Below are 21,485 nucleotides of genomic sequence, written 5' to 3'. Positions count from 1 at the left end.
TGGCGACCTCAGAATCGGGTCTCTGCTTTTTGCAGATGATGTGGTTCTGTTAGCGTCGTCAGGCCGTGACCTTCAGCTCTCACTGGAGCGATTTGCAGCCAAGTGTGAAGCGGCTGGGATGAGAATCAGCACCTCCAAATCCGAGACTATGGTTCTCAGCCGGAAAAGGGTGGAATGCTCTCTCCGGGTCGGGAATGAGATCCTTCCCCAAGTGGAGGAGTTCAAGTATCTCGGGGTCTTGTTCACGAGTGAGGGACGAATGGAGCGGGAGATTGACGGGCGGATCGGTGCGGCGTCTGCAGTGTTGCGGGCTCTGCACCGACCCGTCGTTGTGAAGAGGGAGCTGAGCCAGAAGGCGAAGCTCTCTACTTACTGGTCAATCTACGTTCCCATCCTCACCTATGGTCACGAGTTGTGGGTAGTGACCGAAAGAACAAGATCGCGAATACAAGCGGCCGAAATGGGTTTCCTCCGCAGGGTGTCTGGGCTCTCCCTTAGAGATAGGGTGAGAAGCTCAGTCATCCGGGAGGGGCTCGGAGTAGAACCGCTGCTCCTCCGCATTGAGAGGAGTCAGATGAGGTGGCTCGGGCATCTGGTTAGGAGGCATCCTAACCAGATGCCCGAGCCACCTGGGCGCCTCCCTGGGGAGGTGTTCCGGGCACGTCCCACTGGGAGGAGACCCCGGGGAAGACCCAGGACACGCTGGAGAGACTATGTCTCTCGGCTGGCCTGGGAACGCCTCGGGGTCCCCCCGGAAGAGCTGGAGGAAGTGGCCGGGGACAGAGACGTCTGGGTTTCTCTGCTCAAGCTGCTGCCCCCGCGACCCGACCCCCGGATAAGCGGCAGATGATGGATGGATGGATGGATGTACCCAAACCTAATGCTTGATTTAGCATTTTAAAAGTTAACTTTGGCTGTCCAAGCAATTTCCTGAAGATCTTTCAGTTGATCCAAGATGCTGTGGGTAATGAGGATGGCCAATATGAGGTTGGCATTCACTCGTTTCACTTAATTTAAGTAACTTTTTTTTAGACACGATATTCTTAATTTAAATCCTAATGTGAAAATAAACTAGTCAAATGGTTGGAAAATTGCTTGAATAGTTACACTGAAATCACACAAGCAATAACATGCTTTATTCACATTTTGAGATCTAAAGATCTTGGAGTTTATGTGTAATGGTTTATCTGCTCTATTATTGTCAGTAGTGATGTGTCGTTCGCGAACGATTCGTTCAATATTAACTAATCGTTTATATGACTCGGGAGTAACAAGTAGTCTGAGTAAGTGATTTGTTCGTTTTCACGCAGTACCCTTCCTCCCCATATGACAGACGATTGCTGCATAAACTCAGTCAGCACGACAGGAAACAGAAATGATTCATTCATTTCCATGCAGTACCCTCTCTCGCCACATGACAGGCGGCAGCTGCATAAGCTCAGTCAGCAGGACAGGAAACAGTTTTGATTCGTTCTTCGCACAGGAAACAGTTTTGATTCGTTCACGAGTCAACTCCTCGGGTTACTGCTCCTCGCACAGGAAATAGTTTTGATTCGTTCACGAGTCAACTCCTCGGGTTACTGCTCCTCGCACAGGAAACAGTTTTGATTCGTTCACGAGTCAACTCCTCGGGTTATGGCTCCTCGCACAGGAAACAGTTTTGATTCGTTCACGAGTCAACTCCTCGGGTTATGGCTCCTCGCACAGGAAACAGTTTTGATTCGTTCACGAGTCAACTGCTGGCAGCTAAAAACACTGTGAGATCGGGATGTAGCCTATCGACAGGATGTCAATAAATGATGTGGAAAGGGAGCTCAAAGAAGGTCTTTACAGCACAAAGACAAAGCAAGGCAAGTGTGCTATTTGGAGAAGTTTCTCAATTGTCCGTGAACCTCTTTATTAATAGCCTATAAAATGACGTGTTTTCTCCTGCGGGACGGGAGAAGACACAAAATCAATGCATTTCTTTTATTGTGCGGGCATAAATTTTGAAATTTTTGCGGCTGCGGGCAGGAGTGTAACACACACGTTGCGGTGGTAATGGTCAGAAATTCAGCGGGAGCGGGGTGAAGAAAACAGTCCCGTACAGGGCTCTACTGTGGACTGAGAAACGAAGGAGGAAATGAATGATGTCTGATTTGTGACGTTCATTCATTTGTCATGAAATCATAATTAATTAGTGGTCTTCGGTTCTTGTAGATATGTATAGTGTTGTGTGTAAATAGATAAATGATAATGTAATAATGTGAATAGGTACTTTTGAAAATTATATCAACATATTGATTTTGTGTTATACTCTACCTTAAAATAATATAATAATAATAATAATAAGACACAATAAATGCACTATTTATCATTTTCTCACTTAATTGTGTTACTAATTGTCAAAATCAATGTGAGTTTTACATTCACTTGTTCTCTACCAGCTGTCACGTGACAGGGCTGAACGATAGTTCTCGTTCGTTAATTTGTCACGTGACAGCTACTGAGTCAGTGTCGGGCTTTAAACAACAATGGCAGGGAGGATACAGACACAAGTCACCTTATTGTGTATTTGCTTTCCCAGGTTTTCACATGGTTTGAATTGTTTGTGGCATTTTGTATATTGTACTTTATCAGCTCAGCTGAAGCAAACTATGTTTCCTTCAGTGTTAAGTGTTTAGAACCGTGGCCGTTTTGTGCAACGCCAACAGTAGGGTTACAGCGCCACCTGCTGGAAAAATTAACGAAATGATTCGTTCAAAGATTCGTTCAATTTACTGTTCGAGAGTAAATGATCCGATTCAGCCAAAAGAGTCAAAGTTCCCAACACTAATTGTCAGATGTTTTCTCCGGATTTTTTGTCTGGTGGCACCAATTGATGAATCACTTCCGGTTGTTTTGGTCGCTTATCCGCTTTCGGTAGCAGTTTAAAGCTCACTTCCCTGATTCATTGTCAACATTTTGCCCATAAAGCGTCAAACTGTTGAACTCTGCAGTCATGCGGGTGTACCTGCTGGTCGTGGTCGCGGTTCTGTCTCTGAGCCCGACAGCGGTTCACGGAGCCGAGAAGAAGAAGCTGCAGATCGGCATCAAGAAGCGAGTGGACAACTGCCCCATCAAGTCCCGCAAGGGTGACGTGCTGAACATGCACTACACCGGCAAGCTGGAGGACGGCACCGAGTTTGATAGCAGCATTCCTCGAGATCGACCCTTCACCTTCACCCTGGGTACCGGCCAGGTGATCAAAGGCTGGGACCAGGGCCTGCTGGGCATGTGCGAGGGCGAGAAAAGGAAGCTGGTCATCCCCGCCGAGCTGGGCTACGGAGACCGGGGAGCTCCCCCGAAGATACCCGGAGGAGCGACGCTCATTTTTGAAGTGGAGCTGCTGAGTATCGAGAGGAGATCCGAGCTCTGACGAAGAAGAGATGGGAGAGAAGGCAGCTTTAATAAGGTATTAATTATTTTTAACTTGCCTGATGCTGTTAGAATCTATTGGAGGCCCTGAGGGTTAACTGAATGTAAGGAACTTATCTCCATACCGTCTTTGTGCATAGTTCCTCAGAAAAAGCACATCCTAAGCTTTGTTAGAGGTAGTGTTATTAAGGCAATGAGACCTTTTTAATATTTATTCTTGACAGTAAGAGATACATTTTTTCTAAAACTATATATATATATGGCAAAATATTCTAAAATAAGTGTTAATGCATGTATGTATTCAGTAATAGATAGAGATCATGCTGTTTTATCCTAAACTAATTTAGCATTTTTTTAACTGGAAATTAATCTTAGAAGTTAGATTGGTAGTCGTTGTAGCGGCACAGATCTTCCCCTTATGTTGCCTGTACAATCGATGAAGATTGCAATCAGCCTAAACGATAAAAATCAGCGGACTGAAAACTGTTTTGAGAATTCTGCTGCAGAAATTGTGCCCTGAGCTGTATTACTTCACCAAAAGTATGATTGCTCAGTTTTCAATAATATAGGATTAAGTTAAAGATATCAGTCCTTAAAGTTGCATAAACTGGTCTAATGAATGAATCCTACATCTTTTACATCTTTAACAGTTGCTCCTTCTGTTATGTAAATGTTTGGTCTCCTGTCTTTGTTTCAGGTTCCAGGAAATGCTGCAGCATAAAGTGGGGACCTGATCAAAATTTAAATGGAAATCTGAGTGTCAAGTTAACACTGCTCAGCAGAGCCACTGTTGTTGTATAACTTGATGTATTTGGTTATGGTTTTGATACAGGAACTGATGGTATGTCTCTTCTAAACTCAAAGAGATTTGACTGTCCAGATTTTGCTGAGAGCTGACGACTACATCATGCCATGCTGCTTCAGTTTATCTTTTGTTTTTAATTTCTTGTGACTTTGTAAGCTGGTCTGTTCACATTTTCTGCTTTTTTTTTTTATTCTTTATTCCACAGATCATTTACATTGTTAAGTCAGAAGTTCGGCTAGAGACTGATTAGAATCAAGGATTTTGTTAACTTTGAGTATTTGAAATATGGTAATAAAATTTTTACTTCACGGTGAACTTTTAAGTGTCTGTAATTATTATTCTTCCATTATAATTCTATTGTTTTTATATTTTTGGATGCCAGGCGTAAGGATGTCTCCAGTATACGAAACACTGCACAGCATTTACTAATTTCAAATAAATTACAAAAACTTACTCTAACATTTACCCTTCTGCTTGACAATAGTAACAAGTCTTTGTCTTTTCATCAAAGTGATAAATTCAAAACAGAGATCAATAAGTATATATAATGGTCCATACAAACCTCCACCACATGGTATTGATTAAATAAAACAATCTGCTAAGTTTGGTAATAAAGATATTTGTCAAATATAAGAAAAAATTTATAGTGTATGAATACTAATCAATTAATTGGCATATTTAGAATGCTAAACTATGTGTGATTAATAACAAGAGAGAAACCTCAGACAGAGGAAGCAGTCTTGTCAACAGCCAATAACGACTGTGTGACTCCAGCCAATTGGATGGCTCCACATTTCAAACACACACACACACACACACACAGAGATATAGCCTTGAACATCAGCCACTTTAATGGTCATGTGATTTATTCAGTTTAACATGCCAATATTACTAAAATGGATGTAGTATTTAGTTTTTTGACAGAAGAAGAAAATATGAGCCATGAATTAAAAAAACTTATTTGTTTTTGGTTATGATTTTGAGCTGTTGGAATATAAATAAACTCATACTGGAAAGCCGAAGACTTTGGAATATAAACTTCTACATTGTCTTTTAAAAAGTATGAACTATAAGAAAGGAATGACAGTTGTAACGAGTTTCGCAGTCTCTAAATGTTGAATTAAAAAAGGTTTTTAATAGGGTGAGCTTCTATTGATGTGACATGGATTCTTCATGTATGTGTTATATAATTTATTTATATATATATATATATATATATATATATATATATATTATATATAAATTTAATTTGCAATCGGAGCACACCAAGCTCTTCAGCACACAATCAACATGCTCTGGCATTGACAGGCGGCACGTTTAAGCCCATGTACCGTGTAATGAAGTGCTTCCACTCGGTGCAGTTAAGTGAACGGACAGATGAACCGGAAGTTACTTTCGTCGTTTTTCAGCATTTTTTGTTGAGTAGTAGTAGAGCGCTTATCTACGATTTGTCCACAATGTCCGCTAAACTGAACGCTTTGAACAGTGATTCTTACATCGATATAAGTCAATATAGAGATCAACACTTTAAGGTGAGTAAGAACGTGACGCTAATATCAGTCAGCACGTAAAACCGTTTTACCGTAACGTGAAATGTTAGCTTCTAGCTAACAGTCAGCAGGCGTTGGGAGACTAGCTGGCAGCTTGAGCTTTGAATAGATTTATTGACCACTTGCCATATTAGACACCGCTGCTTAAAACAATCTTAACACGACTGTGTACCGTTGGTAGTCCTCTGTACGATTTTGCACCAACATACAAAGAAACGTGTATTATTTTAAGGCACCTCTGAAATTTCAAATGCCGCGTCGGGTCAACTTTACGTGGTTAAACGTGTTAAAAGCAATTTTGACATTTACTCGAGTTATTACGATCATTAGTTTTGAATGTTTCAACAAGTAGATTTAGTTTTTAGCTGTTCTGATTCCGTTGATTTATGGAGAATCCAGATAAGCGGCATTTTTTAAAAGTTTGTTAACCGTTTGTTAAAAATCAGTATTGGTTGGATACCGTCTGTCTGAAAGAAAATCCGAAATATTGTTTAGAAAAAGCTTTACTGTAACTGCAACAAGATCAGGCCTCAGTGCAGCTTTATGATAGACTCATAACTTTTCAGATCTGCGCTCTACTCCAAGAATTTATCGAATGTTGCCTTTTAAAAGCTAAATGTCGTCATATTTGCAAGGTTTTGAACTGTAACTAAACTTTTTTTGTGTGGTGCTCTCATATGTCTGTCACAAGTTGTGTTATTTGTTCTTGCACTTGTAACAGCCACAGGTCTTAGTGGGAAAACTCACCACTTTTTAAATACCCATAAACTTCTTATTTGAAAATCTTTACCTCATGTTACAGATTTATACAAATTAATATGTTGCAGTACTTCTTCAACTTTAATAAATGTTGTAATAATTATAGTAACTCTCCATAATAATGATAATGAAGATTATTATTTATTTCTGACTTTATAATTTAATGTTATTACTATTTACTTGAAGTGATAGCTTCTCTCTTCAGCCTTTTTACAGGGAACGCCTTGTTTTGTCAAAATGTTTATACTTTGCGTATTCTTCAGGTTAAAGTGGGTGATGGTGGTGTACTAGGATGCATTTATCTAATGCTTTAACCCCCCCCCATTTGTTGAGCTTTCAAAACTCATAAGATGAATCTGTTAAAGCTTTGTTTAAAGTGTCTGCCATCTTTGGACAACAATAAGTGGATCTAAAAAGAGTGAACTGGCCACAATGTTAAAGGGCATGTTTTTTCTTAATTATTCCTTTAACTGACTAAAGATGTGAATATTAGGCTAACGTTTGGTAAGTTTGTGTGTTCATATAAGTATATTCATCAAGCTCTCAGGTCGTTCACAGAATTACCTGAACTTGTGGTTTAGGTGCTATATGTAGCCAAATTATATATCGCCGGCACACAAGGCACCAACAATATATATTTGTAGCGGACACACGTAGCGTGATGTGATAAGATATAAGGATTTATCCGAAAGTTCTCACTATCTGAATAAGCCTTATTTAACCTCGTTTTAGGGCACCACCTTCAATCGAAGGAAAAAGACAGAATCTTACAATTTTGGTATGTTAAATTAACAATCAATTATTAATTAATAACTAATAAATTCCAGTCTCATATAGTTGCTACTCGTGAATTCTCGTTTTGTTGGACTCACACATCTCATCTTCCTCTCCTGCCATTTTCAAAGACTCTCTACCAGACTCTCATTCCATCAATTAGAGTTCTCTGCTCTTCATCTTCTCTACTGATCTGGACCTTCAATATTCTCTTTCAATATTTCGTCCATGTTCTATTCAAGAACATATGCGAACTGGGCAATAACTCTTATGCCATAACTGGACAATAACTAACTTTTCCTCGCGGGTTCCAGAGTTTGATTCGCGGAGGCGGGTCATGACGTAGGCCTACGCTACACTTTCAGCCAATGGTATGCCTGAAACTGTTGTGACGTCTGCCTGGGCGTATTTTGTAAGGCGACATGCAAGGAGGTTTCCCTCAAAGCAATTCGACTCCTGCATTCTTCCGTCTCATAAACATTTGTTCAGAGGATTCTAAAACACCATAACTTGTTAAGATGTAAAGGGAAAGATATAGCATAAACTTAGGATATAACGACAGCAAAAACAACATAACATAACATAGCATAACATGATGGTTATGAGTCTCAAAATTCAGATGGATATCTGTAGAGTTATGAAGTATGAATAACGAACCAACCAATGTTATTTTCCTGTGTTAAACACAGAATACAATAAGAAATAGCTGAAGAATTGGTTGCATTATTTCATATAAATGTCACATGTCATATGCAAGTTGTTGATTAGTTTGGGTTTAACTATTCAGTGCTATGAACCACTCGGGGGCAATGTGGCTCCATAGGATGATTAGTAATTTTCCAAAATAATAATATCTTCCGTATCATTCCACGTACGATCATGAAAAAGGTATTAAAATGCAGCTTGTGATATCACTGAGAACATGAAAGAACTTGTACCAAGATACAAAGCGCATTTAATACAGTTTCAAGATTCAGTTAAAAAGTGATTCTGGGTGAGATCCTTTTGAGAGCTCCATGCTGCGACTGTCTCTGGCTTGAGTCAGAGTCAGGGCAAACTGTCACCATTGTTTACTTTGAACCATATATGGTCGGAGGGGTGGGGGGGTGGGGAGTTTGTTCAGCTTAGTTAGCACCAAGCTATTAATGCATTTATCTAAATTTATGGCACAGGTCTGTGGAAAGAGGGGCTGAGAAAACTCCCCCAAAATGCTTTTGTGGGCAAAGGTTGTTTTAAATGTCTCTTCTTTGATGTAGAAATCCCCCATCTGGTATTTCCACACTGACCATCCCCACAAAAGAATGTTGCAGTCATTTCAAATCTTAAGTTTGTATTAAATTCCACACTTGAGTTGGCTACATATGTTATCGCATGTTGTGAAGGGTCCAGCTGAATATGTTCTTAGTTTGTTACTCGTAGTTTTTACTCATATTTTAAATGTTACTTGTGTGTCAGGGTAACCGCTATGAACAAGAGAAGCTGCTGAAGCAGAGCAACACTTTGTATGTCGGTAACCTTTCCTTCTACACCACTGAGGAGCAGGTAAGATCATTAGTTAAACATTCTGCACTTTTTGGGGAATTCATTTTCATCATATTCTCTCTGTGAATTTTAGCACAGTTTACTTTTGAAATAGACTTTCCCTTTTGATAATGATGACGTCCGTTCTCTGAATGTGTTGATTTTGCAACTGATTAACAGGTTCATGAGCTGTTTGCTAAATGTGGAGATGTCAAGCGCATCATCATCGGCTTGGACAAAGTCAAGAAAACTGCCTGCGGATTCTGCTTTGTAGAGTATCCTTTTGAACATCTGGCTCAAATTACGAGTGGTTTCCTTACTTTTATGTACAGGAAAAACACAACAACGTTTCTTTCTGTTTGGTTTGTTGTCAAAGTGTCATGTATTACTATGAGACTGATCATAAAGTGTTTATAGCGCTTTAACTCATGCTCTACCAGATATTATGTACGAGGAGATGCAGAAAATGCCATGCGCTTTGTTAACGGCACGCGGCTGGATGACCGGATCATCAGGACAGACTGGGATGCTGGTTTCAAGGAGGGACGGCAGTATGGCCGCGGCAAATCTGGAGGACAGGTGAGGATTATGACACTTTGTCGCATGTATGATAATTCTGCTGCGCTGCAGGAATTTTATGAAAAGTTCATAACATGTCACACACACGCAAATGAAAGTTAATAACACATATGGGTCGAGGTACTAAGCTGGCTGCACTTTGTAATGTCTGCTGTTAGATGCTCAACAAAGAACATATTAGGTGAACTCACAATTAAACTTTATTAAATATCAACACAAACTGAAATGAAAAGTTTCATGGTTCAGTGGACTGGAGTGTAGGCGTAGTCCTCTGCCCAATTTAACCCGTGTCGCATGACGATCGGCCTCACCTGTCTGTTTGTTGTATTGGAAAAGCTTTTTTATTTTCTGTACTGCAGCATTTTGGGCAACATTATAAAGAGCAGCAATGCAGAATGTCTGAGAAATGACACAAACTGAAATGGCATCCAGGTATTTAATACCCTGTTTCACTGCATTTTATCACAAAAGTATGGTATCATGATGAAATCATGATTAGCTACCGTTCTTTGAAAAGAAACGCATACAAAACTGCGACTGTCTTAAATCATGGAAAATCTGTAATTTTAGATTAAATTTAGATTTAATTCTGATATGGGTGCTGAATGAAATTCTATACAAAATGCGACTCATCTGTCCTACGGCTGAGTCTTTATTCCTGTTTCAGTCAGACCTTCTTCGAGTTTATGGATTCAGAACATCCATCCATCTATCCATCCATCATCTGCCACTTATCCGAGGGGTGGGGGGGGGGATTTATTCAGAACATATCGTGTCAATTTGCCCACAATCAATCATATAATCGAAAGTCGAGATTAAATTTCCAAATGTGCTTTCTTCTTTCTTTTAAGAAAGTGTAGAACAATCTTGCATTAAAGTCAGCAAATCAATTTTCAGATTGTTATAAAAACAAGTGCAGCCTAAGGTTCTCTAAATATGACCGAATTATCTTTTCCAAATATTATTATCTGTTGTTAGACTTGTTTTGAGCTGAAGTTTAGTCCTTCGAGCAATTTAGTGTGTGCGTGCGTGTGTTTTGACATGAAAATGTTCCGAGTCCTGAAATTGTGCTTAGCACCATTGTTCGATAATGTGTTGTTTGTTTCCTTTGTGTGCTTCCATTTGTAGTTCTTTCGTTTACTCTTGCCTCTGGGTCTGTTTTGTTGCTGTGTAGGTGAGAGATGAGTACAGGCAGGATTACGACCCGGCCAGAGGCGGCTATGGTAAGCTGTCTCAGCAACATCGACCCACAGAAGCACGCAACACTTTTTAGACTGAATTCCATCAGTGGTTAGCCTGGACTGCACAGAACCTCAGCCATGGACTGGATTAATTCTCAAGGACCACTGGATCCAGAACTTGGAAACAGACCGAGTGGAAGACATAAACTATTACCATGGCTACCAAAACTGCTGTCGGCCTAATGATAACACAGGCCAAACGTGTGGAAAACATAGAAATACCCTCTTTCTTTTTCTTTAGGCTGGAAAGGCTCTGTTATAACCTGGTGACAAATGGCCTTTAGTCTCTGTGAGGATCAGGTGACCTGAAATAATAGAAATATGCCATTTTCTTCTTATTGCTTTACACGAATGAAGCTTTCTGTCACAAGTTGTATTTACTTTTCTTTTTTTTTTCTTTCTTTTTAAATAAAATGTTTTTAAGAAAATTTTGACCAAAGATGTTAATTTCTACATCCCATTATCCTGAGTTCGCGCTGTCTATGCGTCTGGTTAATTTTCTGACTGCCTATTCCCTTTTTTTTTTTAGGGAAAGTCAAATTGTCCACAGTTCCCTGCATGAGGAGATCTGCTGTGTCATCTTTTGTCCTATGTGCATATAGGAGAATCTGTATTACCATATTGTGTTACTTATTTAAGGAAAAGGAATTATATAAGCTGAAATGTGAATGAACAGTTCAAATAAACTACAATGCACACATGGTATTAAATGGATATGTCTGCAAATAATTGCAATTGCAATTGCAATTAAATGTCCAGCAAAGCAGAGAAATATAAAACGTATCATGTTTTCTCCTAAGTTGGAGCCATGCATTAAATTTGAAGTCTTCATGGCATAAGACTCTCAAAACTGACGCCTGCTAATACTTTGCTGATTTGAACTCACCTGTGAGCTCTTAAGACTAATAAAGAAAAAAGTCAGTAATAGTTTCCTGCAGTTTGGATCTACACAAAACATAATCTACATTTAAAAGAAGGAGTTACCCATAAAAACCAAATAGCAGAGACAAAATGGAAATAACTTCATTCCATCATTGATTGTCAACAGATGCAATGATCCAGACCATTTATTTCTGACAAATGTACAAGATTTATTTTAATTTGTTTTCCTTCTGTATGTGGGAAATGGCTTTGGAGCCCTCATTTGTTGTTGTTTTTTTCACCTTATTGTTTAGGTGTCCCAGTTCTTTATTAAAGACAAAAAGATGATCACCGCTCTTAGCATTTGACCAGGGCTCTGTTCCTAAACAAAGCTGTTCTGGATGTGATAAAGATCATACTTTGGTTGTTTATGAGCATAGCTCTTAATTTTTTGTTTTGTTTTGTTTTCCTTGTCCTGTCCAGCATTATGGCAGCAGAAACCCTACGTGTGTGAGTGTGTGCTGTGTACAGGAGCCATAGGGGAGATAATTCAAAAGGAGATGCTGTAGTGAGTTGAGGAGCAAAGCAGAATACTAAATGATGAAAATTTGCTAAAGTTCAGGTACATTTTGCAAAATATATCCACAATGAATTCTTTGTAGCTTGAAAATTGTTTGCTTATTTACATTCAAGCACATTGCAAAACTGAACGAAGGATGGAAGAAGATGTAGTGGAGTTTCTTTAAATAAGGCTACACTGACAGTCATACATTTTATTTGTTGGTTCTGGCTCTGACAAAACCGGTTGTAAAAAAAGAAAAAGATGTGCTAGGATTTTAACTTAGTATTGCACTCAAAGCAATAATTCCAGTAGACCCCTCAAAACAAGGTATTTCTCTCTTAGAGCAATGGTTTCTATCATCCATTTAGCATTTAAGCTCATACTGAACACATATCTCCTTTCTTGAATGAATAATATTTACGCCTGAAACTTGAGCCTCAAATGGACTTTCCATTCCCATTGTTTACATGATGTACACACACAATGTGGCACAACCACATGTGGCAGTGTTAAATATGATTGTTTGCACGTGTATAAACACGAATAACAAGTTAAGACTGTTCGTTGAAAGTAATTGAAACAACTTAAAAAGAACATTAACAGTTTGAATTTGATTGCCTTCAAATATTTAAATTAAAATTTGGTCAAGTGAGAAGTGATACTAAAGCTAGATCTAACATAAATGAAACATGCTAATGGGGAATGAGATAAAGAAAGAAGTGCCCAAAAATCCCCTGCTCTGTCTTATTAAGAAGATCATTGCTAAGACACTCTGCCAATGGCTTGTGAAAGATGATAGTCAGGTAATCATCCAACTTAAGAGGAAAGAGCAAGAGATTTCAACATAAGCCCCAGTTTAGAAGATAACATGGCCATTAATTTAACATTGCCAGTAATTGTAGACATTGTATTAAAAAAACGTCAAATTCACCCCACAGATTCCATGCATTTATGCTCTTTCAGTCCGTTGGTAACAGTCACCATATTCCAAAGTGAGTCCAGTAAAAACTGGTGAAAATGTAGTGTTACAAAGCAGTTTAAGGGCCACAGAATAAACTCAAGGTTTTATATGGAAAATAAGGAAATGCAGAAGATTATAACACTTTCAGAGGTGACAACAAACCCCTATGTAGTTTAGTTCTGACTTTGATCCCTCCCACCAACAACATAAGAAAGAAAAAAACAGTATGGAATATGAAAGGCCAGTGATACTATACACCACACATGAGTGAACAAGGCCGGCTTTGAACCCCCATGGAAACGTTGTATTCCTTATTCTGAGCTCCTGAAAACTTCAGATAATTAACATTCCCAGGTGTAATTGTTATCCAGAGAGCTGTGCATGTCGCTTGAGCCTTGCACCTTTGCATCACTTTTAGTATGACTCCCCTGCAACAGACACAGGAGGAAAACTCCAAGCTAAAAACAAGCCAGAGAAATGGCAAGAGCCACAGCACAATCACGAATGCTCTTGCATGTGATTCAAAACGACACACAATTCATAATTTAACAAACAAGATAAATAAAAAAGTTAATTAATTAATTAAATAAAAGTGTGTGACTGCGACAAATAAGCAGAACAACTGCAATTTCTTATGCTAGTTACTACTCCAACAATAGATTTGCAAGAAATAACAAACTAAGTATGAAATATGTCACGTTAATCCGAATGGGCACACAGGTGCAGCCATTTGAGACAATTAAGACAATTAGCATGATACAAGCACAGCTGAGTTGAGCAATGACAAGAGCTAATTTTTTAGAGCTATTTAAACTGGATCAATTGTCCTTGTTTCAGTATAACTTCTATTGGTTATTGATAGAAGTCTTAAAGATCTCATTGTAAGCTCCCAAACTGCAGGTTTACTTGTTGCTCCCAGAGTTTCTAAAAGTAGAATGGGAGGCAGAGCCTTCAGTTATCAGGCCCCTCTCTTGTGGAATAAGCTGCCAGTAAATGTCCGGGAAGCAGACACCCTTTCCACTTTTAATATTAGGCTTAAAACTTTCCTTTTTGATAAAGCTTATAGTTAGGGATGGCTCAGGTAATCCTGAAACATCCCATAGTTAAGCTGCTATAGGCTTAGACTGCTGGGGGACCTCATCTGTCACACCTTTCCTCACTTTGCCCTCTTTTTCCCCCTGTTTAATTTCTCAAATGATTTTATGTACATGTGACATTATTGTGGTTATTAACTTGTGTTTCCCTGTTCCAACAGGTATTCTTTGAATGGTGTTATGGTGTTTTCCCCCCCTCTTTTCTGTCTTCTCAAACCCCAGCTGGTCGAGGCGGATGGCCACCCTTCCTGAGTCTGGTTCTGCCAGAGGTTTCTTCCTGTTAAAAGGGAGTCGTTCCTTTCCACAGTCGCCTCAGGCACGCTCAGGACGGGAGATTGGACTAAAGACAAGTTTCGGTGCAATCTGTTGGTTTCCTTAGCTAGGATATTATTTTTGAATTGGCTCCAAATGAATTAATTGGATTATGATTACAATGAATTGAATTCCAATTGGCTTGAATTGGACTATATTACTTAAGTGCCTTGAGATGACAATTGTTGTAATCTGGCACTATATAAATAAAACTGAATTGAATTGAAGTGCTATTGAAAGCTGTGGACTGTGTGAGGAAACACTCAAGACATTCTGGGACTTATTTCTCTGTGTCATTGTACATGTAAGTACAGCTGAAATCACTGCATAGTTATCTTTAATTCAATTGTATGGGAATATTTGTCAGAAGCTGTTGTGGTTATAACATCAGGATTTTATTACAGCATTATGTCTTAAAATGCTTTAAGTGAATGTGACTTGACACATACTTTTAATGGGCCGCTTCTCAGTCATGGTTTATGACCTGTTTAGCCATCTGACAAAATAAGCAATTATATGAATGAGATCAACTTTATTAGGAATTTAGTTTTATTGATTTACACCCACATTTTACAGTTTTCATTTTTTTTAAGTTAACTGCAAAAAGTATTTTATAAAGAATTAAAGCAAAAAATATAACTTTCTATTATAAAATATTCTTCAACATAAGTACTGACACAGACAACAGCAAAACTATGTTTTATTTGGAAACATGAAACAATTTTTTTTTTTCCTCCAGGAAAAAATTCAGATTTGTGGTCAATAATGGAACTATAAAATAGGGAGGAATGGCAGAATAGATGCTTCTATCTTTCAAATTACAAACTACCAAATTTAATTAGGGTGAGGAAACAGTCATGGGCTGAAATACATTCTTTTTATGAGACCATCATCCCATGATTGCAATTCTACTGGATGATTTTAGTTACATGAAAACATTACCATGAAATGTTGGCACTTTCTGACTGGCTAAAAAATAATTAACTTGGTTAAGGTTAAAAAAAAATCTAACTACTAGGCAACTATTAGACAAAATGGTGAGGGCTAAACCCCCACCACCACAATTTTACAAGTGCAGTTACATTCACGACCACTGGATGTCAGATTTTCTTTTAAGGTAATTATTGGCCACATCTGCTAGGAAGAAGAAAAAAAAGGCAGAGGACTCAAGTAATGTGCAAGGTTCTGAACAGCTGTATTTCAAGCCAAACCATGATCTTTTCCTAACTCTTAGAAAATAGTTCCATAGCCTTAATCTAAACAAACTGTAAGTGATATGGGGTTACATGCTACTTATCTATGGCCTCTAATAACCTAAAATGACAGCATTGTTGTCTTAGAGGTGTTACTGAGTAAATGGTGGGATGTTAATTGAGGTGGAAATAACCCAGGCACTAAGTGGTAAAGGAAAATGCTCTCCATCATCCTTTTATGTCAGAACTAGTTTTGAGGCAAGTTGCAGCCCAATCTGTTAAGATTTTGACTTGTCAAAGGAAATCCATGACGGTTTTCATACCGCTGACCATTCAAATACTGAATTAGTAAATATGTGTTGATAGTTTCTTTGTTAGGATAAACGCAAGTCAGTATTCATACAATATTTCAGATGGGTTTTAACCCTGTGGTTGCTTGATTGTTTTTAGCCATTGACGTCCCCATTGATCTCAAGTTTGATTTCAAAGTTTCTACCCTACAGGAGTTGCTTGCTTTTATTTTATCGGGACATATAGCGGACGGCTACCTAAACAGTTAAGCATCATACCCACATGCTCGCACCGTGCTGTGAAACTACTCCTGGATATCTGAGCTTCTTCAGTGAGAGAGGTGTGCTGGACTCAGACCTGCGACAGCCTCATTCCTGCTTCTTTTCGCTGCTCCGGTCCCTCTCCTTCATCGCTTGACAGAAAGCAGGCAGTGTGACAGCACCCTTCCTTCTCACCGGGTGCCGGCCAGCTTCTACAAACTGCTGCAGACTTCACTGCAGCGCACCAGAGCGGAGCTGGAGAGGGGCAGAGGAGAGAAGCGAACAGGACCTAGGAGGAGGTGGAAGGACGGCACAGCCATCCTCCGACAGGCGGAATTGCACTCTGCAACATCCCGTGGCTTCAACATGCCACCAGCGAGTAAAAGTGGGATTATTGCACTCGTCGCCTCACTGCTGCTTGGCTCTTGTGGGACAGATGGAGAAGGTGAGAAGCTCGGTTGCTTCTGGTGATGCCTGAGTGGGGTGTTGAGGGTTCTCTTTGTTGAAGGAGAACCTAATGGTTAATTTCTCTCGGCAAGCTGAAAGGGTATTGATTAAGAATGGGGCACACTTTGTGTTTAGCAGGCACCAAATACAATGCAAGTCTTAAGTGATGGAGAATAACAAATGAGATTTTAATTGTTTTCTTTATTGTTGCACATTCTTTTGACAGATTGTTTCCTGATACTCCTTGACGCTAGAATGAGATTAATATCTAAAATGTTTAAGATAATACAATCGTTACTAATTAATCTGCTAATTATTATGTTATTCATAACCGTCTACACAATGTTGAGAAACGCTAAAGAAAGAGTTCACAAAAACTGACAGCAGAGAAAAGCTGCGTATTCTCACAGTGGATAAATCCGTAACTTTGGTTTTAAAAATAAGTTACTCATATGTTGAAAAGTTGGTCAATGCCAGATAAAATGTTTTAAATGGTCCTCTTATCTATATCCTAAAAGCACTCACTTTTGCACAACTAAACATATGGCTTTGATCTGCTGTGTGACCTGTTTCTCCAGATTAGCAAAGAAATAAATTCTCTATTCTGCTTGTGCATATAGAGACTTGTCTTGGGTTGAATTCAACCCAAGTAGGAGCTTGCTGTTATTAAGGAGTACTCCTCCTCTGTGGAATGACTGTCTTTCGACCATGGCGCTTAGAGGGTTAAGAGATGCTAAATCCCACAAGTTGCCTTTTCAATTTATCTTTTCCTGCATTTGGATATTTTCTTGAAAGCAAAAGAGGGGCAGAGAAACTGATCTGTCCAAGGAGATGTTGGAAAAATTCCCAAAGGAATGCTGCTTCTTCTGCTCCAGTTTTTTTATTTATTTTTTTAAAATACAAAAAAAATAAAAAATCCAAGAAAGTAGGGTATTGAGTAAGTGGATGGTTTAAAAAAGTAAGCAGTGAAAATGGCACATTAACTCGTCTCTGAAACGAATGTGATCTCAGATTCCCTTCTGTTATTGAGTCCCTGAGTAGATGTGAGCTGTTAGTTTCCTCTAGGGAGGTTTTAATGAATAGCTTCAGGAGATGCAGAGTTAAAGCAGCTCATGAAATGTCACGCCTGTCCTCCTTTCCGTAATTACAGTACCAGATCATTTCCACTCCCATACTAAACCAGCTCAAAGATATGGATGATCAGGGTGAAGGTAGGCATCGACGGGTACTGTTGTTTTTTTTTTCTCAGCTGTTTGGGAAATATTACAGCTTTTTAGAAAGATTAATGAATTAAATAAAGAGTTCAGATTAACTAGGTAAATTGTATTAGCTCGCAAGAGAATCAGAAAATCAGAAAAAGGGCAAATTTACTTTAACAACGCACTATTTGTTATACTTTTCTCCACAGCATGACGCATGCAAGTTTGAGCTTATGCCATGTGGATGAAAACTTATTCTGCCCTGACTATTCTATCTAATAAAAAGGTTGCAGCTCAATGAGGAGCTCTATTCTTAATCCAAAGTTGTGAGTAGACGACAGAATGTTTCTCTCACTATCACACTCATCTCTCTTTTCCCTGTGAATATACTTTCACTCAAACACACATTCAAACACTTTCATCAATTAGCTGCTTCACATTCAGAAGTGCATTTTGATTGTTCAGCCACTAAAGAACAGTAGGGGTGCAGTAACATGAGCAATAAGAAAGCACGACTGAAGTAAGTAGCCCTGCTACGTCTGTGGGTCAGAGGATGGGATGGATTGTACAGGATGCAGAACAATTTCTTCTCTGTCCTTCTCTTCCTCACAGACTCAAGTGTCCTCATGTTCTGAACAATGACATTCCCAGCCTTGGGGCTGAGTTATTTTATTTATTTATCTTTTTAATCCTGCTGTCCTAGCATTCAACAGCACAGCAGATGGCACTCAACACCACAGACTGGCAAAATTAACATCTTGCGGCACATCTGAGTCTTCTCATCCTTTTTTTTTTTTTTTTTTGTTTGTTTTGTACACTGCATTGAGATTGGTCCATCAGTCTAGTCTGTCATACCAACCTCCTCACCATTGTTGTTATAATTTTTATAATCAACCACCATCTCCACGGTCTTGCTGACATTTAGGACCAGAAGGTGGAGCTCTTCATAAAATCTGTGACTCCTACCCATCTCTAATATGGTTTTTGTGTTGAGCTAATTTTAATCTGATACATGATTACAATGTGTGTTTTAACGCAAGCCATGATTTTTTTTTTTTTTTTTTTCCTCCTCCCTGACTTTACCTGTTTGGTTTTCAATGCCTAATCTTAACCAGTTATATTGCAACATGAAACCTTCACTAGATATAGGTGATTATTTTTATTTATTTTTGTCTTCATCTTGATTATCACATTGCCAGAAGCAGGATTGCTTGGCTAATGCTTTATCTCTTGGGTGGCTGAGACCGTAGGCTTGTTCGAGTTTTCATCATTTAACAAGCTGAGGATGAGGAAGTCACTTTAACATGTTTTCTCATCGTGCTCAAAATTTGACTCACCCAGTCCACAGAATAAGTTAATTTAAATTGATATTTAAAAATAAAAAAAGAGATGCTGGCAAAGAGGTTTATTTAAATTTAGGCCTATCCCCCTGCTTCCGAAGAGCCCTTCCTCATGAGAGTTTATTAGTTTTCATTGAGCTCATGGTTTGCACTTAGAGAACATTAAATAGAATAAATCCTATTTGATTTGAAATGTGAGAGACGTGTTGTCTGCAAAGCCTTCCTGTCCCTCATTCTTCATCATGAGATGGAGTCATAAAGAGTTTCAGATTAAGTCAAGGTTAGATAAAGGTGGTGACTGGTGTTGTATGCCTGGAGCTGCCAGTGATGAATCTAGATTTATTAATTCAGGGACAAATACCTAAGCGATAAAAATGACAGAACTGCTGTCCATCTATCTGCCTTTGTGACCTGTGGGGATTTGTGTTTGCCCAAGGCTGGGTTCCCTTTGGAAGTTTGCATCTCTTAAAAAAAAAAAAAAAAAAAAGACCCATTCATCAAATGGCCCCGTCATTATATCCTGACTTGTTATCAGTCTAAGAATTGCCGACATTCTGCTGCCACTTTCTAAAGCAGCAATAACATAGAAACTGTGAGCACCAGTTATTAGCAAAAACAAACTTAACTGAACACATTTAATTAGATAGATAGATACTTTATTGATTCCCGAGGGAAATTCAAGCATCCAGTAGCAAAAAGTAACATAACATACATTAGGGTCTATACAAAAACTATTTAAAAAAAAAAAAAAAGTTACTGTAGAAATAAAATATTTTGTACAACTATAAATTATTTACAAATGTAAAGTGACAGAAGTAGCAGAAGTACCATCATTGAGAGCTGTTGTACAGCCTGATAGCAAGAGGGACAAAAGAGTTCTTGAGTCTGTTGGTGTAACATGATTGACACAGCAGTCTGCCACTGAACACACTCTTCTGCCTGATGAAGGTGTTGTGCAGAGGGTGGTGGGCGTTGTTTGTCCAGGGTCCTTCTCTCTGCCACTGTCACCAGAGAGTCCAGCTCTGTGCCCACCACCGAACCAGCTCTCTTCACCAGTCGGGCATAGTCCCTCTTCATGCTGCTGCCTCCCCAGCAAACCACAGCGCAGAAGAGGACGCTGGCCACTACTGACTGGTAAAACATCTGCAGCATTTTTTGCAGATGTTGAAGGACCCAAGCCTTCTCAGGAAGGACAGACGGCTCTGTCCTTTCCTGTGTAAAGAACATTATGTTTGCGTCTGGCTGTGAGGATCTGTCTGTATTTCGCTTTCTCTACATCCAGTTATATTTCTCCTTTTCCAAACAGTGACAAATATTTTAAATTAAAACAAAAAATCCTCAAGAACGGTAGTTCTATGCCTCTAGAACAGTGAAAGTCAAATCTTAAGAGCTTGAATAAGATCAACAGGACTTCTGCTTGGATCTTGAAGACATTTCACCTCATCTGAAAGGCTTCTTCAGTTCTAAACTAGATGGTGGGGAGCATCAGCTTTTAAGCAGAGAGGGTCATTACAGTCATGTGTCACTGAACCCCTGACCAACGTGCGTGTCATTAGTTATTATCACCTCTGAATTGTCTACCTGCCTGAAAGGGTGAGTTTTGGTCACAGGATCCAAGGTGTAAATGATTGTGAAACTGCCTGGGGAGGAGAGACAATGCTGTATTGTAGGTGCTGGGAAGGTGATACCTGAGACCACCTCCTCTGTTCAAAGATGATTTTTCCAGTTTAACATAGATGGCTTCCCTGACTCCTCTCTCAAACCATCTGTCTTCTGTCCAGCATGTGTACATTACTGTCCTCAAAAGAGTGTCCCTTCTCCTTGAGATGTTGGTGCACTGCTGAGTCTTTCACCTGGTGAGGTAGCTCTTCTATGTTATGCCATGCGCTTGTGAAGCTGTTATTTGGTCTCTCCTATATAGAGGTCTGCACACTCCTCGCTGCACTGCACTGCACTGCATACATGACAACACTGTTTTTATTTGGGTGTTTTGTCCTTTGGGTGAACCAGTCTGTCTGGGGGTGTTCTTGGCTTTAAAAAGGACTGGAATGTCATGTTTAGAGAAGATCCTTCTAAGTTTCTCTGAGACTCCACATATGGAATTACAGTATGTTTGCATCTGTTCTTCTTCGCTTCTCTACCAGTGTTGTTTGGTCCAGTTGTCTGTTCCCTCACCTTAGTAGGTACACTCTCCGCCCGTTGGAGTAGAATTCTAAAGACAGCCAGTTGGCACTGGAATGCTTGTGTTGCTCTGCAACTTCCCTGCCAACATACTGTGGTCTTTTTATCCTGCTGTGTTGACTTTCTTCGTATTTCCAACAAAATCAACAGAAGACTGCT

The 21,485-nt window shown here is 39.2% G+C and overlaps 4 protein-coding genes across 4 annotated transcripts in view; 3 read left to right on the top strand and 1 right to left on the bottom strand.

The window, feature by feature from the left end:
• The window catches only part of cp (ceruloplasmin), a 442,499-nt gene that overhangs the window by 271,860 nt on the left and 149,154 nt on the right, over positions 1–21,485 (bottom strand). The gene's annotated exons all lie outside the window — the stretch shown is intronic.
• fkbp2 (FKBP prolyl isomerase 2) lies at positions 2,852–4,523 on the top strand. The gene is made up of 2 exons (XM_072389044.1): positions 2,852–3,433; positions 4,094–4,523. The coding sequence occupies exon 1, from the start codon at positions 2,981–2,983 to the stop codon at positions 3,395–3,397; it is 417 nt and encodes a 138-aa protein (XP_072245145.1). The 5' UTR covers positions 2,852–2,980; the 3' UTR covers positions 3,398–3,433; positions 4,094–4,523.
• On the top strand, positions 5,585–11,360 carry ncbp2 (nuclear cap binding protein subunit 2). Its single transcript, XM_072389014.1, has 5 exons — positions 5,585–5,733; positions 8,740–8,826; positions 8,986–9,080; positions 9,246–9,384; positions 10,559–11,360. Exons 1-5 carry the CDS (start codon positions 5,659–5,661, stop codon positions 10,655–10,657), a joined length of 495 nt encoding a protein of 164 aa, XP_072245115.1. The 5' UTR covers positions 5,585–5,658; the 3' UTR covers positions 10,658–11,360.
• Positions 16,335–21,485, top strand: part of LOC140311609 (contactin-associated protein-like 4) — a 99,437-nt gene continuing 94,286 nt past the window's right edge. The window contains exon 1 of the mRNA XM_072389015.1: positions 16,335–16,604. Within this exon, the coding sequence (XP_072245116.1) occupies positions 16,526–16,604 (79 nt within the window). The 5' untranslated portion in view covers positions 16,335–16,525. The remainder of the gene's footprint in view (positions 16,605–21,485) is intronic.

This window comes from Leuresthes tenuis, unplaced genomic scaffold, assembly GCF_036924035.1.
Source record: "Leuresthes tenuis unplaced genomic scaffold, fLeuTen1.0.hap1 SCAF_7, whole genome shotgun sequence".
NCBI classification, from domain to species: domain Eukaryota; kingdom Metazoa; phylum Chordata; class Actinopteri; order Atheriniformes; family Atherinopsidae; genus Leuresthes; species Leuresthes tenuis.
This window is presented reverse-complemented; position numbering and strand designations above follow the sequence as displayed.